This window comes from Rhincodon typus, chromosome 12 (genome assembly GCF_021869965.1).
Source record: "Rhincodon typus isolate 14 chromosome 12, sRhiTyp1.1, whole genome shotgun sequence".
NCBI lineage: Eukaryota > Metazoa > Chordata > Chondrichthyes > Orectolobiformes > Rhincodontidae > Rhincodon > Rhincodon typus.
The window spans coordinates 67,389,996-67,406,910 of NC_063343.1; the positions used below are offsets into that span (position 1 = coordinate 67,389,996).

At 40.0% G+C, this 16,915-nt stretch overlaps 1 protein-coding gene across 1 annotated transcript in view; it reads left to right on the forward strand.

The window, feature by feature from the left end:
* LOC109913491 overlaps positions 1–16,915 on the forward strand; it is a 111,416-nt gene that overhangs the window by 73,952 nt on the left and 20,549 nt on the right. Inside the window, exons 6-7 of the mRNA XM_048603502.1 lie at positions 4,274–6,762; positions 7,931–8,027. Of these exons, the coding sequence (XP_048459459.1) occupies positions 4,274–6,762; positions 7,931–8,027 (2,586 nt within the window). The remainder of the gene's footprint in view (positions 1–4,273; positions 6,763–7,930; positions 8,028–16,915) is intronic.

Genomic DNA, 16,915 nt, shown 5'->3' on the forward strand with positions numbered 1-16,915 from the left:
CCGAGGCGTCAACTTTCCTGCTCCTCTGATGCTGCCTGGCCTGCTGTGTTCCTCCCGTTCCACACTATTTTATTACTAAGGCTAGGTTTTTTTTTATTAGCTTATTTAAGTTCTACCAGCTGAATATATGGAATTGAGCCCACGTTTGGAAAGTGTTCATCTGGGGCTCTGAAACACCAATCAATTAATCATCCATGGTCTTACGACCACGCCATCTTCTCTGTTTAAATTGCAGTGTCTGTGGTTCTTTAGAGGATCATTGTTAGATTTCTTGCGGAGCTGTGGCAATATCGCTGTCTCTGAGTCAGGAGTTATGCTTCAAGTCCCACCTGCTCGTAGCTTGTGTAGTAAGGTCTCTGAGTCGGATTCATTAATAAAATATATGGAATGATAGTATTATTCAGCACAGAAAGAGGAAGTTAAACTATGAAACCTGTGCAGGCTATTTGAAAACTAAACAATGAGACCGTTGTTTAAGCATGAATGATTTAGGGTAAAGCATTCCATTTTATTTCAAATGAAGTTCTTTGTCATGGATCGTTCATGTACCTTTGTATTTTGTTGAAATTGCACTCATTCAAGTACCATTCCCTTGCACTCCCGAATGGATTGAAAATGTCCTTTAAGAAGAGTTTTCAGCGTAGGATGTGAGATACCCGCTGCAGAATACCGAGCCTCTGACATGATTCTGTAACCAAAGTGTTTACACAGTTTATCCAGTTAAATTTGAGAAGTATAGTGACCCACTGCTTGCTTTGCTTGGAGATTCAGTAATTTCGAGCTCTGTAAAAATCAAAGGAATATCCTTTGTCTCTCTTTTTATTTGGGATAATTAGTACTTGACAATTGTGTGGCCCGAAAAATTATTGCTTATCGGAACTCAAAGTCTAAACTGCGTCCAGTGCATGTTGCACGTCCTGGTTTATTTTGTGAACACCGTGCAATCTTGCGTTAATATCCCAACTTCTGACCTCAAGTTAAATGTCCTTGTTAGTTTCTTCAGTTAATGAGTCCATCTTAATTATTGTGTTCATGTGTGAGACATTGATAAAGAAGCTCGATACAGTTGAGAACAAAAAGAGAAATTGCTGGAGAAACTCAGTAGGGTCTTGTATCATCTGTGGAGACAAAACAGAATGAACATTTCTTGTCCAGTGTTCCTTCTTCCTCTGAAATGTTGACTCAAATTTCTCTCCTCGGATGCTGCCAGACCTGTTGAGTTTCTCCAGAACAGTCTGATTTTGTTTTAGATCTCCAGCGTCAATAGCTTTTATTTTGTTTTATGGGTATGGTTGTGGATAAGGAACGACTGTAATGAACTGTTGCAGCGAAGTTTTTGGATATTGATGGCCTCCAACAACTACAATTATCTTGGTTCCAATCGGCCTGACGTAAGACAGAGTAGAGATCAATACACGATTGCCATTTACTTCGGTTTTGCTTGGATTCCTCGATACGACACTTGCCCAAAGGCGGCCATGTGATCAAATAATTCACTCTCACTTTTACACAGGTTTCTGCTCTTTTGGTCATGGATGTACCAGGGCTTTTTTTTTTATGGGAGCAATTTGTTCTGGTCGTGATGGATAAATGGTGTTTGCTAGCAGTGTAAGTGATATTTTGCATCACTTTTTTTTTGATGACTGAGAGCAAGTTGGAGAATTGTTTAATGTCCTGATGTAATTGTATCTGCACTGTGCGCTCCTAAACATTTGTTTTAATTTGTCGGCTAGATGGCAGTGTTGTAGATGTGTTGGAACAGTCTGGTTAGAGGTACAGAAAATCTTGGAAGACCAGCGTTCTTCGCCATAACTGAGACACTAAATATGTTCAACAATTTCTTGATTTCAGGTGGACTGAATCTAATTAGCTAACGACTGGCATTTGTGATTCTGAAGATCTCAAAAGGAGACTACGATGTATCGCTGTCTGCTGCTTCTGGCTGAGTATTGTTACAGATGCTTCCGCCTTGTATTTGCTCTCACATAAGTAACCACAGCACCAGTATCAGCGTGAGCTATCATGGTAGCCCCTCTGCCTTTTATACGTTTAATTACGAGCTACGAACTACGACTATATATGGCATTACTGCAAAAATATCATCCAACTCCATTTGTTATGGGATTGCTTGACTCTGTCACTTCCATCTTACTTGCTCTGGTTAGCATGTGTTTTGCTGTTTGTTCCGCCCTAAACAAAGTGCTTTATATATGTTAGTTCCGTATGACACTGCTTCAAGCATGCACTTCTACACCACTACTTTAATCATTGTTGGTCCCCTTGCTCGAAAGTACTGTTAGAGTTAAGTTGTCTCCTGATCGCAGTACTGGTGTAATGCCATTCTGTTGTTCATGCTCTACAGCAGCTCTTGGGCTGTCATTTTGAGCTGCGCCTCCAGCTCTAGGCCTATCCGATATAATACAGGTATTAACACATTGTGTTCCATATGACCTTAGTGTAATGATGAAGCTATGTCTCCATAACCATTCTGGATTGGTTCTGTACTTTGAAAAAAAAAGTGACGCAAGCGCTAAATCACAGGCAGGATGGTGTACAATTCGCATTGAATAGCTTGTATGAAATTTATTGCATTGGCAAACGACGATTTAATATGGATAATTTGACAAAAATATAGAGCTTTAAGAGATTAAAACAGAAATTGTTGAATAAACGTAGAGGTTTGGCAGTATCTGTGGCGAGAAAGGAGAAATAAGGCTTCGAGTCCAGTTTTCCTTCTTCATAAGTGGTTACTGGTCTCAAAACGTTAACTCTATTTTCTGTTCACAAATGCTGCCAGACCTGCTGAGTTTATCCATTGTTTTTTTTAGATTTCCAGCATCAACAGTTCTTTGTTCTTTGTTAGATTGTAAGAGATGGCTCCAGCCTGCACTTGATAGGATTACTTTTGCATAGTTATGGTGTAACCAACTTCCAACTTCTGCCGGGTCCACTATTGTTAAACAGAGAAGGATTAAATAGCAATAAACCTTAAAAGAGGTACATACTTGAGTAACAAAACTTGGTTGATTAAATAATAGTAAGATAATCAGGAACATTAGCATTGGGAAGTTTACTTTGACACTAGATAAGATCTATTGTTATTTCTTCAGATGACGAAGTATGTTACGTGAAGTTGGACTGCAGAACAGCCTAACAACTAATAAAGAAAACTGACTCCGAACTGGCGAGCCCCTCTCAGAGACAGTCTATTTCGCAGTTAGTTCTCAGCTGTTACAGTATATGATCACCGAAATGTGAAAATATTTGAATCCTCTATTCTTGTCTAGGCGAAGTTCTTAAACAACCATGAACTTGCACATCAGATTTAACATCAAATGATCAGTCACCGATATAGGCATAAAGAGTAGTGGTAATAGAACAAGAATATGCAAATGAATATGCATTAATTTCACGATGTTCAGAGGTAATGTATTAAATGTATCTTCACAACAGCGCACAACGATATCTTGACTGCATTTTATTACCAAAATTGAAGTTGTGACTTATAATAGATTCGGTACTCTGATATTATTTGTAACCTCGAGAAGACAGGTTTGTACACTATTCATTATCTGACAAGACTTACCATCAATCAAAGAGAAACGTCAATACGTCAGCAAGGTACGTGGTTCATTGAAGGCACTTGAGCATCAAAATTACGTTAATAACAATTTTGAACGAGAGTGTAAAGCAATATTGAACGTGAACTCAACAACTTTGTCTGCTCCTGAATTATACTTCCGACCATGACAAACGTTCAATGACATAAGGATTATGCAGTTTAGTCGTCGGGAATTTTAACTAGTTAAGTTTCATGGCACTTAATATAAGTCACAATAATAAGTTGGATTCTGTCAGCAAAGATGCAATGAAAGAACTGCAAGCTCGTATTTAAATATTTCTTCTGCTTAGGTAAATGTAAGCTTAGTGGGAATTTCGATGCAACGATTTCAAATGCAAGACTTATTCTGTACCCTTATGCATAACAACCAGATTATCATAATTTCAATATTTTCAATTAAGATCAGTGTTAACACTTTCTCAGTGCAATTATATGTAAAGACTCTTTGTGTCGCTGTCTACCAATAAGGAGATGAAATACAGCTGGTGATCCACCACCCATCCCCCAACATCCTGGGAGAAAAGCAGAAGAAATGGTGGTGTCTGTGCAAATGAAAGAGCCATCTCCTCAAAAGATCTCTTCGCGTTGAAGTTAATCTGCCACCCTGATCGATTTACTTGTGGTAAGATGCAGCACATTATTCCCCAGGAGATTTTTTAAGGTTTGGAACAATCATAGTAGCAAAAGAAATGAAACAACCCAGCAATCGCTTGTTGCCGATATCGACCATCTTTCTGCTTTGTGTTTGGAATCTGGTTTCCGGGCAGATTCGTTACTCCATTCCCGAAGAACTGCAACATGGTGCCTTCGTCGGAAAAATCAGAGAAGATTTGAATTTGACAGTGGAGGAACTATCACGCCGTAAATTCAGAATCGTATCTGCCTCTTCAATGCAATATTTGGATGTAAATCGCAAGAGTGGAATTTTATTTGTTAATAAAAGGATAGACAGGGAACATATCTGTGGACAGAGTGCTACGTGTTTATTGTCTCTGGAAGCAGTACTTGAAAATCCTGTAGAGCAGTACCAGGTCGAAGTTGAGATTGTCGATATTAATGATAATTCACCGAGCTTTTCGAATAGTGAAATTCGTCTCGAAATTGCAGAATCAGCGATGCCTGGAGGGCGCTTTCTCCTAGAGTACGCGCACGATCTTGACGGAGGAAATAATTCTGTCCGCACATACCAGCTCACACCAAATGAATATTTTACTTTAGATGTGCAAAGTCGCGGCAGACACAAAGTACCCGAATTAGTGCTGGAGAATTTTCTCGACAGAGAAAAACAAGCAAATCATCGGCTATTGCTCACAGCTTTTGACGGGGGATCTCCAGAAAGGACAGGTATCGCACACATAGCTATTATAATCTTAGACACGAATGATAACGCCCCGGTTTTCCGACAGTCATTCTATACTGTCAGTCTAATGGAAAACGCCCCAACTGGCTCTTTAGTGATTAAACTGAATGCCACTGATTTGGACGAAGGGCCTAATGGTGAGGTGGTTTATTCTTTTAGTAGCTACAATGAGGAAAGCGTATCAAACATGTTTACGATTGATTCAATGTCCGGTGAGATACGGGTGAAGGGAATACTGGATTTTGAAGACACAAATAATTATGAGATTGATGTTGAAGCTAAAGACCGGAGTCTACCACCACTATTTGCTCATTGTAACGTGCGAGTGGAGATCAAAGATGTCAATGACAATCCGCCTGATTTACTTCTCAATTCTATCTCACGGACAATCAGTGAGGATGCTCCAGTTGGAACTCTGGTAGCATTGATCAGTGTAACAGACCGAGATTCCAACAAAAACGGACACACAGATTGTCTGATCTCTCCAAACGTCCCTTTTGATCTGAAATCACCCTTTAGGAATTCTTACAGACTGATCACAAATAAAGTGTTGGACCGAGAAAGTATCCCTCAATACAAAATCACGGTCACGTGCACGGACCGCGGATCCCCTTCACTCTCCACCAACAAAACTATCGTTGTGCAGATTTCCGATATAAATGACAATGCGCCACGCTTTACACAGTCTTCATACAAAATCTACGTGACAGAAAACAATGTGCCTGGAAGTTCCATCGGATCAGTGACAGCTTTTGATCCTGACATCGCTCAAAATTCACAGATTACGTACATAATTGTGGAGAAGCGTTTTCAGCAGTTCCCGGCGTCTTCATACGTTTACATCAATCCGAACAATGGCACTATATTTTCAAAACACTCATTTGACTACGAACAGCTTAAAAGTTTTCAGATCCACGTTCAAGCACAAGATGCTGGATTGCCGTCACTTTCGAGCAATGTTGCTGTGAATGTGATTGTCCTTGATCAAAACGACAACCGTCCTATTATAATATCACCTGGATCAGAAACACGTACCAATTCAAGTGTGCCTCGATCTGCAGACCCAGGATATTTGGTAACCAAGATCATTGCTTCCGATGCAGATTCTGGTCAAAATGGACGACTTTTCTATCTAATTATACAATCCAGCGACCCAGGTCTTTTCATAATTTCACGTAATTCGGGAGAAGTAAGAAGTGTTCGGCGATTCAAAGATAGCGACGCCGAAACTCAAAGGTTGATTATTCAAGTGAAAGATAACGGATACCCACCTCTCTCGGCCACAGCCACTATTACATTGACAATAGTTGAGGAAAGCATAAACATTCAAACGGATGTTAGTGAATCCAGCAAGGGTTTCCGAGATTCAGAGAGACTAACCTTTTACATCATTATATCTTTGGGAGCAACGTCATTTGTTCTGCTAATTGTTATCATTGTCCTTGTCGTTGCTGTCTGCCCAATGGGTGGAAGTTCTGCTCATGGTCGAGTTTGCTCTCTTTCTGATTGTTGCTGCAGTAGAGAATTGGAATATCAGAGTTCGGGTGTCAATCTTCAAAACGTACCGGATTCCAATTTAATTCCAAATATTCTAGAATTCCGTCGTAATGGATCCTTTTCAGAAAACTACCGATATAAAATCCGCTCAACGCCGGAACCAGCTGAAATGATTTTCACGAAGTTCAGTCCACAAATACCTAGAACGATTGAAAGGAACGCGATGGATGCTTCACAACAGAGTGGAAAACTGACGAATAATTGGTCTGATATACCCAATGAGGTGAGCAGCTTTTTCACAAGTTAGCACCTAAATATTAAAATATTTTTTCAGGAGCAGCCAATGAGGTCGACAGGAGCACAGTTAATCTCTACGTACACGCAAACTTTCTGAGTTTGCAACGTTTTCTGCATTTATTTCATAAGTCTAGCTCTTTTGGAAACTAGATGTGTTTGCTAAGGATGCACAAAGAGATTGTTAATGTAGCATTACGGAATTTCCTGTTTATTTTTGGTATAATAGTGGTTTCATAAATGCCAGCTAAACCAGTGGAATGCAACAAGCAATATGTTACTTACACAATAAGCAGTAACTTTCTATATCGCAAGAAAGTACAAAATCCGCAGAGATAAAGGCTTAGTCCAGTCCGTCATGGCTTTAACTAATGGGAACGGTTCTGATGCAAGTTAGTAATTACCAGCTGATTACCTATTCATAGAGTCATAGTCATACAGCATGGAAACAGTCTTTGGCCCAAATATTCCACTCTGACCACGTCCCCAAACTAAACTAGTCTCACCAGCCTGCATTTGGCCTATAACCCTCCAAACTTTTCCTATCCATGTACTTATACAAGCGTCTTTTACAGTTGTGACTGTACCTGAATCTACCACTTTCTCTGGCAGTCCATTTCATACACGAACAACTCTCTGTGTAAAAGAGTTGCCCCTCGTCTTTTTTGCTATCTTTCTCCTCTCACCCAAAAAATATTCAGTAGTTCTGAACTCCCCTGTATTAGAGAAAAAACCTTTGTTATTCATCTTATCTATGCCTCTTGCGATTTAATAAACCTCTATACATTCACCCTTTCGAAATGCTATGCTCCAAGTGAAAAATGTCCCAAGCTATCCAGTCTATATTTATAATCCAAAACCTCCAATCCTGGCGACATCCAGATAAATCTTTTCTGAACCCTCTTCATTTTAATAATACCTTTCCTGTAACAGGGCGACCAGACCTGCACACAATACTCCAGATGAAGTCCTTCAGCAATACATTGGCGCCTTCCATCTTGTGAGACCATGTTTTTTGCGTGGTGGTTAAATCTTTGTTTAGCATTGCCTGGCGTAGCTCAGGAGCTCTGCCTGACAATCTGTCACTTTTCAGCAGAGGAAGGCACTAATATTAACAACTTGCAGGGTTTCCTTGTCTTTTCTTCCTCACTTCTCAGTCAACTGAAATTAATGTTTTGGCTCGTAATGCAGGACAGTTGATTCAGGAGCTGAAGTTGACCACGTGGCTTCTAAAGCCCGGTAGTCCATTAGCATGTTAGTGACTAATCTGAACCCCTGATAACATTTCACCCTCTTGTTGACGACGAATCTACCTACCTCTGCAGCAAACTTTTTCGAAGATGTGTTTTGAGAAGTAGGACTTGTATAATTAATAGTAGGGCCTTGGTGGTGTTGTAGAACAGAGGGACCTTAAAGCTCAGGTACATAATTCTTTGAATTCTGTTTCACATGTAGACAGAGTAGTTAGAAAAGGGTTTAACATGTTTTCCTTCATTGCTCTGAGTATAGGAGTTGGGAAGTATGCTGACGTTATACAGGACATTGGTGAGGCCGCTTCTGGAGTGCTGTGTCCAGTTATAGGGGGATATTATTAAGGCGGAGAGGGTTCAGAAGAAATTTAACAGCATGTTCCCTGGTATGGAAGATTTGAGTTATAATGAAAAGTTAGATAGGTTGGGATTTTCTTCACTGAAGTGCAGGAGCTTGAGAGGTGATCTTAAAGAAGTTTATGAAGTCATGAGGGGCATAGATAAGATTAATGGTCGGTGTCTTTTCCCTACGGGGTGGATTTTAAGACTGAGGGCACATTTTTGAGGCAAGAGGAGAGAGATTTTAAAAAGACACAAAGGGCAATATTTTTACACAGAGGGCGGTTCGCATGTGGAATGAACTTCCGGAGGAAGTGATGGATGTAAGCACAATTGCAACGTTTAAAAGACATTTGGTTAAATACATGGGCAGGAAAGATTTGGAAGGTTATGGGCCGGGAGCAGAATGGGGAAATCGCTTCGTTTGGAATCATGTTCAGCATAGACTGGTTGGACTGAAGTGCTGATTTCCTCGTTGTATGATATTATGATTCTGTCAATACCTGTGACTATCTGGGAGAGAGAAAGAAAATCTCCTCATCTTCATCTATCCCTTTTGCTTTTTCACTGACCCCTGCATATAGATTCTTCCACAGAAGAAACATTATTCACACTTCCCCATGACAAGACCTATCATGATAGCATATCAACTCACCTTTGAACATCACCGGTTGTGGGAGAACTAGTGTAGGCTTTCCTCGTAAGACAACCCAACAATTCCCGGTATTAGCTAGTAAACACTTTGGATTGATTCCAATTCATTTACGTTTCATTCCTTTATAAGGAAACCAATATTGTAACTGGTTTTCTAGGTATAGTCTCAGCAATTCCCTGTATAACTGAAACATAACATCTCCACTTTTCTATCCAGTCCCCCAAAATAAGAAATAACATTACTGGTTTTCCTTATTTCCTGTTGCACCCGCAAACTAATGTTTTGTGATTCACACACTAGAATATCTCATTGTTCTGCAATCGTTCACAAATTAGACAATGTTTTTTTTTATTCTTCCTCCTGAAATGGGCAATTTCACATCCCCCCCGCCCCCACCAGCGCCCCTCCCCCCACCCCCCACCACACTATACTCAATTTGACAGATCTTTGCCACTCTTCTGTATTTATATCCCTTTGCACTTATCGGACTGTTACTTTCCTATGTAACATTGCATCAGCAGCCTTTCCTACCTATTTTTGTGTCATCACGAATTATTCTTCCAAAACGTCTCCACAAAGTAAGCCTCCAGTGATCATGATCGTGGACAGGTTTTTCAAAATCATCGGTGTCAATGCTTGTCATTTTCATAGTATGCTTGAAGTGATACTTATCACAGATGTAAGGAAGCTGAGGCAATCATGAACCAATATTTAGATAACCATACACAAAGTCATCCATTCAAATACTGGCCAATCAAGCACAAACTTCGTTGACTTAACAATAAACGTTAGTTGAGTTAATTATCATGTTCCAAGATCTCTGAGTTTATGCCTTAGTGATATAAAGCGGTGTCAAATGTATGGGTTAGACATTGAAGACAACAACTTTTCAGCATTTTCCCCATTGCATCAGATGACATCCAGGTCTCAGTACAGTAGACGGATGTGCTAAAGATGCAGATAAGCTAGACGCACAATTTGCCTTTCTAAGTCAGGTCGCTATTCCATAATCTCTTAACCATCTTGGAAACATTTGTCACTATCCTGATTAATGTGTTCATTTCAACACTGAGTGACAGATTGTTAGCTGATTTTGAGCACAGACATGTAAAGCTATTAACCATCTCCATTATTACGTAGTCAGTGGCCATAGACGGTGTTATGGCAAAGCCTTAGATCATAGCATTGCGTTCCTGATGCTGAAGCCAAAAAAAAATGTAATCGTGTATGTCGATTTATCGCTGAATGCGTACCTTGTTAAAGAGTGCTGAAGTTGCATCACCAGCAGAGAGAAACTCTGACAGTGAATTGGTACACTCTGTCGTCGATATCATTTAAACAAAGTTAAACAAGTTTCCATCATTTACGCTATGCAAACAGACACTGTCGATGGGTGACCGGAAGTCATGTGGCTGTAGCAAAGAGAAGAATATGCATAAGAATATCATTGCTGGAATACAACCATGTTTGACACTGTTGTATATCTCAAATGGTTCTGATGTCGCTCGATAATTGCTGGTCTTATTTATTGTATGGTTCTGAAGAGAAAGGTGACATTGAACAGCCTCTGTGACAGCCAATCTTCCACCAGCTTATATAAGCTACCTGTGTCCCATAGCTTAATACAACATGGAAACAGGCCCTTCAACACAAACTGGTCAATGCTGTCCATGATGTCCACTTGGGTCACTTAAACCCTTCCCATCCATGTACCTACCCAAATGTCATTTTTAAATGTTGCTATTGTACCTGCCTCAACCACATTCTCTGGCAGACGATTCTATATATGCACCACTCTCTGTGTGAAGAAGTTGCACCTCAGGTCCTTCGTAAATCTTCCACCTCTCACCTTAAACGTATGCCTTATAGTTTGCAATTCCCGATCCCTGGGGAAAAGACTGCCTGCATTCAACTAATCTATGACCCTCGTGATTTTATACATCTCAATAAGGTCATTCCTCAATCTCCTACGTGCCAAGGAATAAAGTTCAATCCTGGTCAACCTCTCCCTATACCTCAGGCCCTAGTCGTCCTGGCAACATCCTCGTAAATCATCTTTGCACACTTTCCAGTTTATCTATGTCTTTCTTATTGCAGGGTGACTAAAACTGTACACAATACGCCAAGTGCGGCCTCATCAATGACTTCTATAACTGTAACATAACGCCCCAACTCCGATACTCAATACGTCGACTGATGAAGGCCAGTTTGCCAAATGCCTTTTTCACCACCCTGTCTACCTGTGTGACGCTGCTTTCAAAGAACTATGTACTAGTACTCCTAGGTCCCTCTGTTCTACAACATTCTTCAGGACATTACAATTTACTGTATGAGTCCTACCTTGGTTTGACTTTCCAAAGTGCAACACCTCACACTTATCTGTGTTGAATTGCATTTGCCAATCCTCAGCCCGCTTCCCCATCTGATCAAGATCTCTCTGTAATTTTGGTAACCTTCATCGCTATCAACTATACCTCCTAACTTTGTATCATCTGCAAGCCTTGTACATTTACATCCAGATCATTCATGTAAATAGCAATTAACAAAGGCCCCAGCACTGACCCCTGTGGCATACTACGAGTCACAGGCCTCCAGTTCAAGAAACAGCCTTCAACCATCACCCTCTGCTTCTTACCATCAAGCCAGTTTTGAATCCAATTAGCTAGCTCTCCCTGGATCCCATGCGACCTAACCTTCATGACTAGCCTGCAGTGCTTGACCTCGTCAAAAGCCTTACTAAAGTCCTTATAGGTAACGTGCACCGTGTTACCCTCATGTATCCTGTTGGTTACCTCTTCGAAAAACTGTAAAAGATTTGTCAGACATGTCTTCCCACACACAAATCCATGCTGACTATTCCTAATCAGACAATGACTATTTAAATGTTTGCTGATTCTGTCCCTCAGCACCCTTTCCAATAACTTGCCTACCACTGATGTCAGGCTCACTGGCCTGTAGTTTCTTGGCTTGTCTTTGCTATCTTTCTTAAACAATGGAACAGCATTAGTCACACTCCAGTCTTCCAGAGCATTACCAGTGGCTAAAGATGAAGCAAATATCTCTCCAAGGGCCTCTGTAATTTCTTCCCTAGCCTCTCACAATGTCCGAAGATAAACTTGATCAGGCCCAGGGGATTTATCCACGTTAAAGCAATCTTAGACTGCAAACACCTACTCCCTGGTAATATGTATGCTGTCCAAAACATCCCCACATGTTTTCCTTATTTCCTTAGCATCCATGATTGTCTCCTCAGTAAACACTGAGGAGAAATATTCGTTGAAAATCTCCCTCATATCCTGTGGTTCCACACATGCTGATCTTTAAGGCAACCTATTCTCTCCCTAGCCACCCTTTTACTCTCAATATAGCTATAGAACCTCTTAGGATTATCCTTAACCTCCTCTGGCAGATTCATCTTGTACCCTCTTTTCGCTCTTCTGATTTCCCTCTTAAGTGTGCTCACACACTTTTTATAGTCATCTAGGGATTCACTTGAGCCCGATAGCTTTAATCCAATGTATGCCTTCTGCTTTTTCCTGACTAGAACCTCAATATCCTTCATGCACCAGGGATCCCTAAACTTGCCAGCTTTTCCCCTCACCCTAACGGGCACATGTTGTCCCTGGATTTTTGATACCGTACTTTTAAAAGCCTCCCATTTGCCACTCGTTACTTTTCCTTCAAGCAGACTCATCCAATCGATCGCTGCTCGATCCTGCCTAATGACACCAAAACAGGGCCTGTTCCAGTTTAGCACCTTAACCTGTGGACCTGTCCTATCTTTTTCCATAACTATGTTATAACTAAGAGAGTTATGGTCACTGAATCCAAAGTGATCTCCGACTGACACTTCAGTCACTTGTCTGACCTCGTTTCCTAAGAGGAGGTCCAGTGTTGTACTCTCCCGCCCTCTACATATTGATTTAGGAAAATTCTTGGACACATTTAACAAATTCCACCCCGTCCAGGCCTTTTACACTCTGGGTGGCCCAGCCAATACAGGGGAAATTAAAATCTCCAACCAATAAAACTCTGTTATTCCTACAGGTATCTGCAATCTCTCTACACATATGCTCCTCTAGTACCTGCTGGCTATTTGGCTTTCTATAATGCAGTCCTAACAGAGTGACCATCCCCTTCCTGTTAGTAAGTTCTAACCATATGGCTTCATTTGATGACCCTTTAAGAATAACCTCTCTAAGCACTGTTATGTCTTCCCTTATCAAAAGGCCAACTCCCCCTCCTCTCTTACTTCGACCTGTAGCTTCTGTATCCCTAACACTGAGCTGCCAGTCCTGCCCTTCTCTCAGTTTTGTTTCTGTTATGGCTATAATATCCCAGTCCCCAGAACCAATCCATGCTCTGAGTTCAAATACCTTACCAGTTAGGCCTGGTGCACTGAAATAAAACTTTCAACCAGAAGACTTTTACCCTCCCTTTACTGTGCCCCTAGCTATCCTGACTAATAATTTTGTCCTCAATGCCTCGATTTTCAGATGCTTGATGAGACTGAGGAAGGCAATGCATTGTTCTTATTTTATGACATTTACTTGCATTTACCACAGGGAGAAAATAATGTCCGCTGTAGCTATTCCATTTTTGAAATTATAACGATTTGAGGCAGATGCGTTCAGTTCAAGATCTGCAGGTTAACAAGGACAATTCAGAAAAAAAAATATTTTTCCACATTTCTGAGCCTCAATTGTTGTTTCTCTTGCTACTTCTTCACAGTGTTGCAATCTTTGCATCACACATATCTCGTGGCAGGGTGCTGATCTTGACGTATGCAGCAACAGTTAATAAAGAACTACGGATGCTGTAAATCAGAAACAAAAGCAGAAATTGCTGGAAAAGCTCAGTAGGTCTTGTAGCATCTGTGTGGAGGAAGCAGAGTTAACATTTTCGGTCCCGGACCCGAATCCTTAACTCTGATATCTCTTCATAGATGCTGCCAGACATGCTGAGTTTGTCCAGCAATTTCTGTTTTATGGTTATGTGATTTTAATTCCGAAGTGAGAAATTTAGCTGCTAGTTTATTGTAGATGGTCCCTGTTCAGTGTTTAAGTGTTGCAAATGTTCCCGACTTATTACGCAACCAAATCTGGATTTTGCTCAGACCTCGCTACAAGTTAAAAAAAAGTTTGATTCATGACTTGGAGAGTTAACACTGGACATCAACAATTTGCAATAGTCAAAGTTCCTCCATATTCTTCGACCATTTGACAGACGAGAGACTATGCAAGAACCAAATATAGTTTCCAGTCCTAAGATATTGCGCTATTAAACTATTGAAAGCCAATCCCTGAGCCTGAGAAGATTGATAACCAACAATCACAGTGCAATCATAGGTATTTGTTGAGTTTTAAATATCTATTCCCAGTTCCCCAGCGTCTGATGCAGATACTGAGTCGTTGAAAGCACACCAAAATGATCAGGTACATGCTGTTGTGAGCCAACCAATGAATTGTCTGTATTTCATATGCAATATGAATGCATGGTGATGATGGAGACCTCAGGCTGAAGCCACATATCATTATCTGCGAGCCAAAAGTCACCATTCTCAACAAACATGAGCATTTTGTAAAAACGATAGTCTTTCTTAAAGAGGCTCCAGATTCATATTAATTGGGCCCAATTCTAACAAATTTGGCATGACCCTGATCACATGGATGTTGAAAAAAACGTTTGTTAGACATGTGGAAAAATAACGAGTATGATGGCTCATGAAATACCACTGTCATCATTGTTTGGAAACGTGGGTTGTAAAGTGGTGAGAAACACGTATGGCTTTCAGTAAGACTTTTATTTCTATATTACCTGTGTTAAGAACAGAGAAAATATACTATTAGTTTCATTTTAAATTTTCAGTTCTGTGAATGGTGAAGGCTTAGCTGGAAGCATGTTTACATGTATTTAATTCAGCTTTACAAAAATCTTTTGAGGCGAATAATTCAATGCTTTAGAAAGCAAAGAAGGAAGATGTACGAGAAAAAAAAAGGTGCCTGGAGCTAAATTATAAGATGTTCTAAGACACATGGGGACAGAGACAGAGAAAAGTTCTTTTCTTATGACAGAACGATCGAAAGGTTAGCCAGTGGACTTTCAGAGAGAACAGAAACAAAGTTGCTGGAAAAGATCAGCAGGTCTGGCAGCATCTGTGAAGGAAAAAATAGAGTTAACGTTTCGGGTCAGGTGACCCTTCCTCAGAACTGGAGAACTTTCAGACAGAAGCTGATCATTTACAAATCAAAAACTTCTGGCACTAGACGTGCAGTTCAGCAGTCTCCAAAACAATCAGACAAAGAGAAATGTGGTAGTAAGGGGAAAACTTAAGAAATAGAATAGTGGAGAAGAGGAGTTTAAGGAACCTAAGCAAAAAATAAATGTGCTGCGTTAACAGTTTCTTTAAGGGTCTCGTGAAGAGATATATTAATCGTGTGAATTCAGACATTTCCGTGAAAGAAGGAAAACAACCATAGGCCTAAGCAACTAAAAAGGAACTTTATAATGGAAGCAGGGACCCGTCAGTGAAGTTTTATTTCTCCCAGTATCTGTGAGGTAGTTGTTGTGGGCAAAAAAACTTGGAACTTGATTTTTTAAGTCTGTATTAAGACTGATTCACGAAGCTATTGTATAGTGCAATATATTTGTGATTTCTTTTCCCCTTTCACCTAAACAAATAATTGAGAGACACTGTTCGTTGCTGCATTCCCATGGCATATCAAAACAATCAGAGTTAATTTGCCATTTTATATGTAAATAAAAGCTTTTAGGTAGCTGTTTGCTTGTGAATTTTACATGACAACATCTTACCCAGTCAGGGTCCACTGACCAGCTAATCAGTGCTCGTTCAGTGCAAATTGTTATTATTTTCAAAAGTTGTCATTGTTGCATCTGTCTTGTTTAATGAAATTTGAATAGTGCATTTTGACATAACGCTGGCATAACAAGTCCAACAAAATCAGCCCAATATCACAGTGAAAGTAAAACATTCAATGACCCTCAAAATTGCTCAGTTGTTACTAACCTGATATTACAAATAGTCGATCTTACTCATCAAGTTTACAACTTAATCAAAAATTAACAACTTAGTATTAAGTATATAATATTAGTAAAACATTAATAAACTACAAGAAATAAAAACTAATTCATATCTTTGATCTAAGCTGAATATTCTTTTGTCATAAATCCCGATGCAGAGACAGACGAGCGGACATGGTTAAGTGACTTTTTTCTTTAAAAAAAAAAGAAAATAAAAGAATCATATTTTTCTAGTTCGATGAACATGTCAACAGTGAATACCAGACCTTCACAAAACCCTTGAATGATAAGTTGTATTATGGGCACGAAGGACTGCATATCTTGCTTGAATTTCAAAGTCGTTAGTCAATGCAAACAAGTTCTGCAGCCATCTGGAGACTGCTGATAACTGGAGAATAACTATACAGAGCAAAACCAAATGCCACCGTAAAAATGCCTCCTACCCATAACAGAGACAGAAACAGCTAACTCATTTTATCTGCTTCCTTTTTACTTTCAACATTCTTTACGGTTGTCTGGCAAGTACCGGTCGTCCCTTGGTTGACCAATTTAACATTCATCCAGCTGCCAGACACTGGGCACATCCCTGTGCCAGTTCATCTACAGTGTCCTTAAAACAGTAATTAGCCTGCATTATCTTTTCAGACCTGTTTCCAACAGCCATCATCCGTCTTTTGTTCTCTCTTCCTTTTCTTTAGGAAAAGAACAAGGTCGAAGTTCAAAGTTCAATTCACAAGTTTAACACAGAGTTCCAAAACCAAAATTAGGCAAAAAGATGAAAATAGTGACACTCTCAACAATCTATTTTGTCCGTGCTACTCAGATTAAATACTACAAAACAACTAATTTTTGTGAAA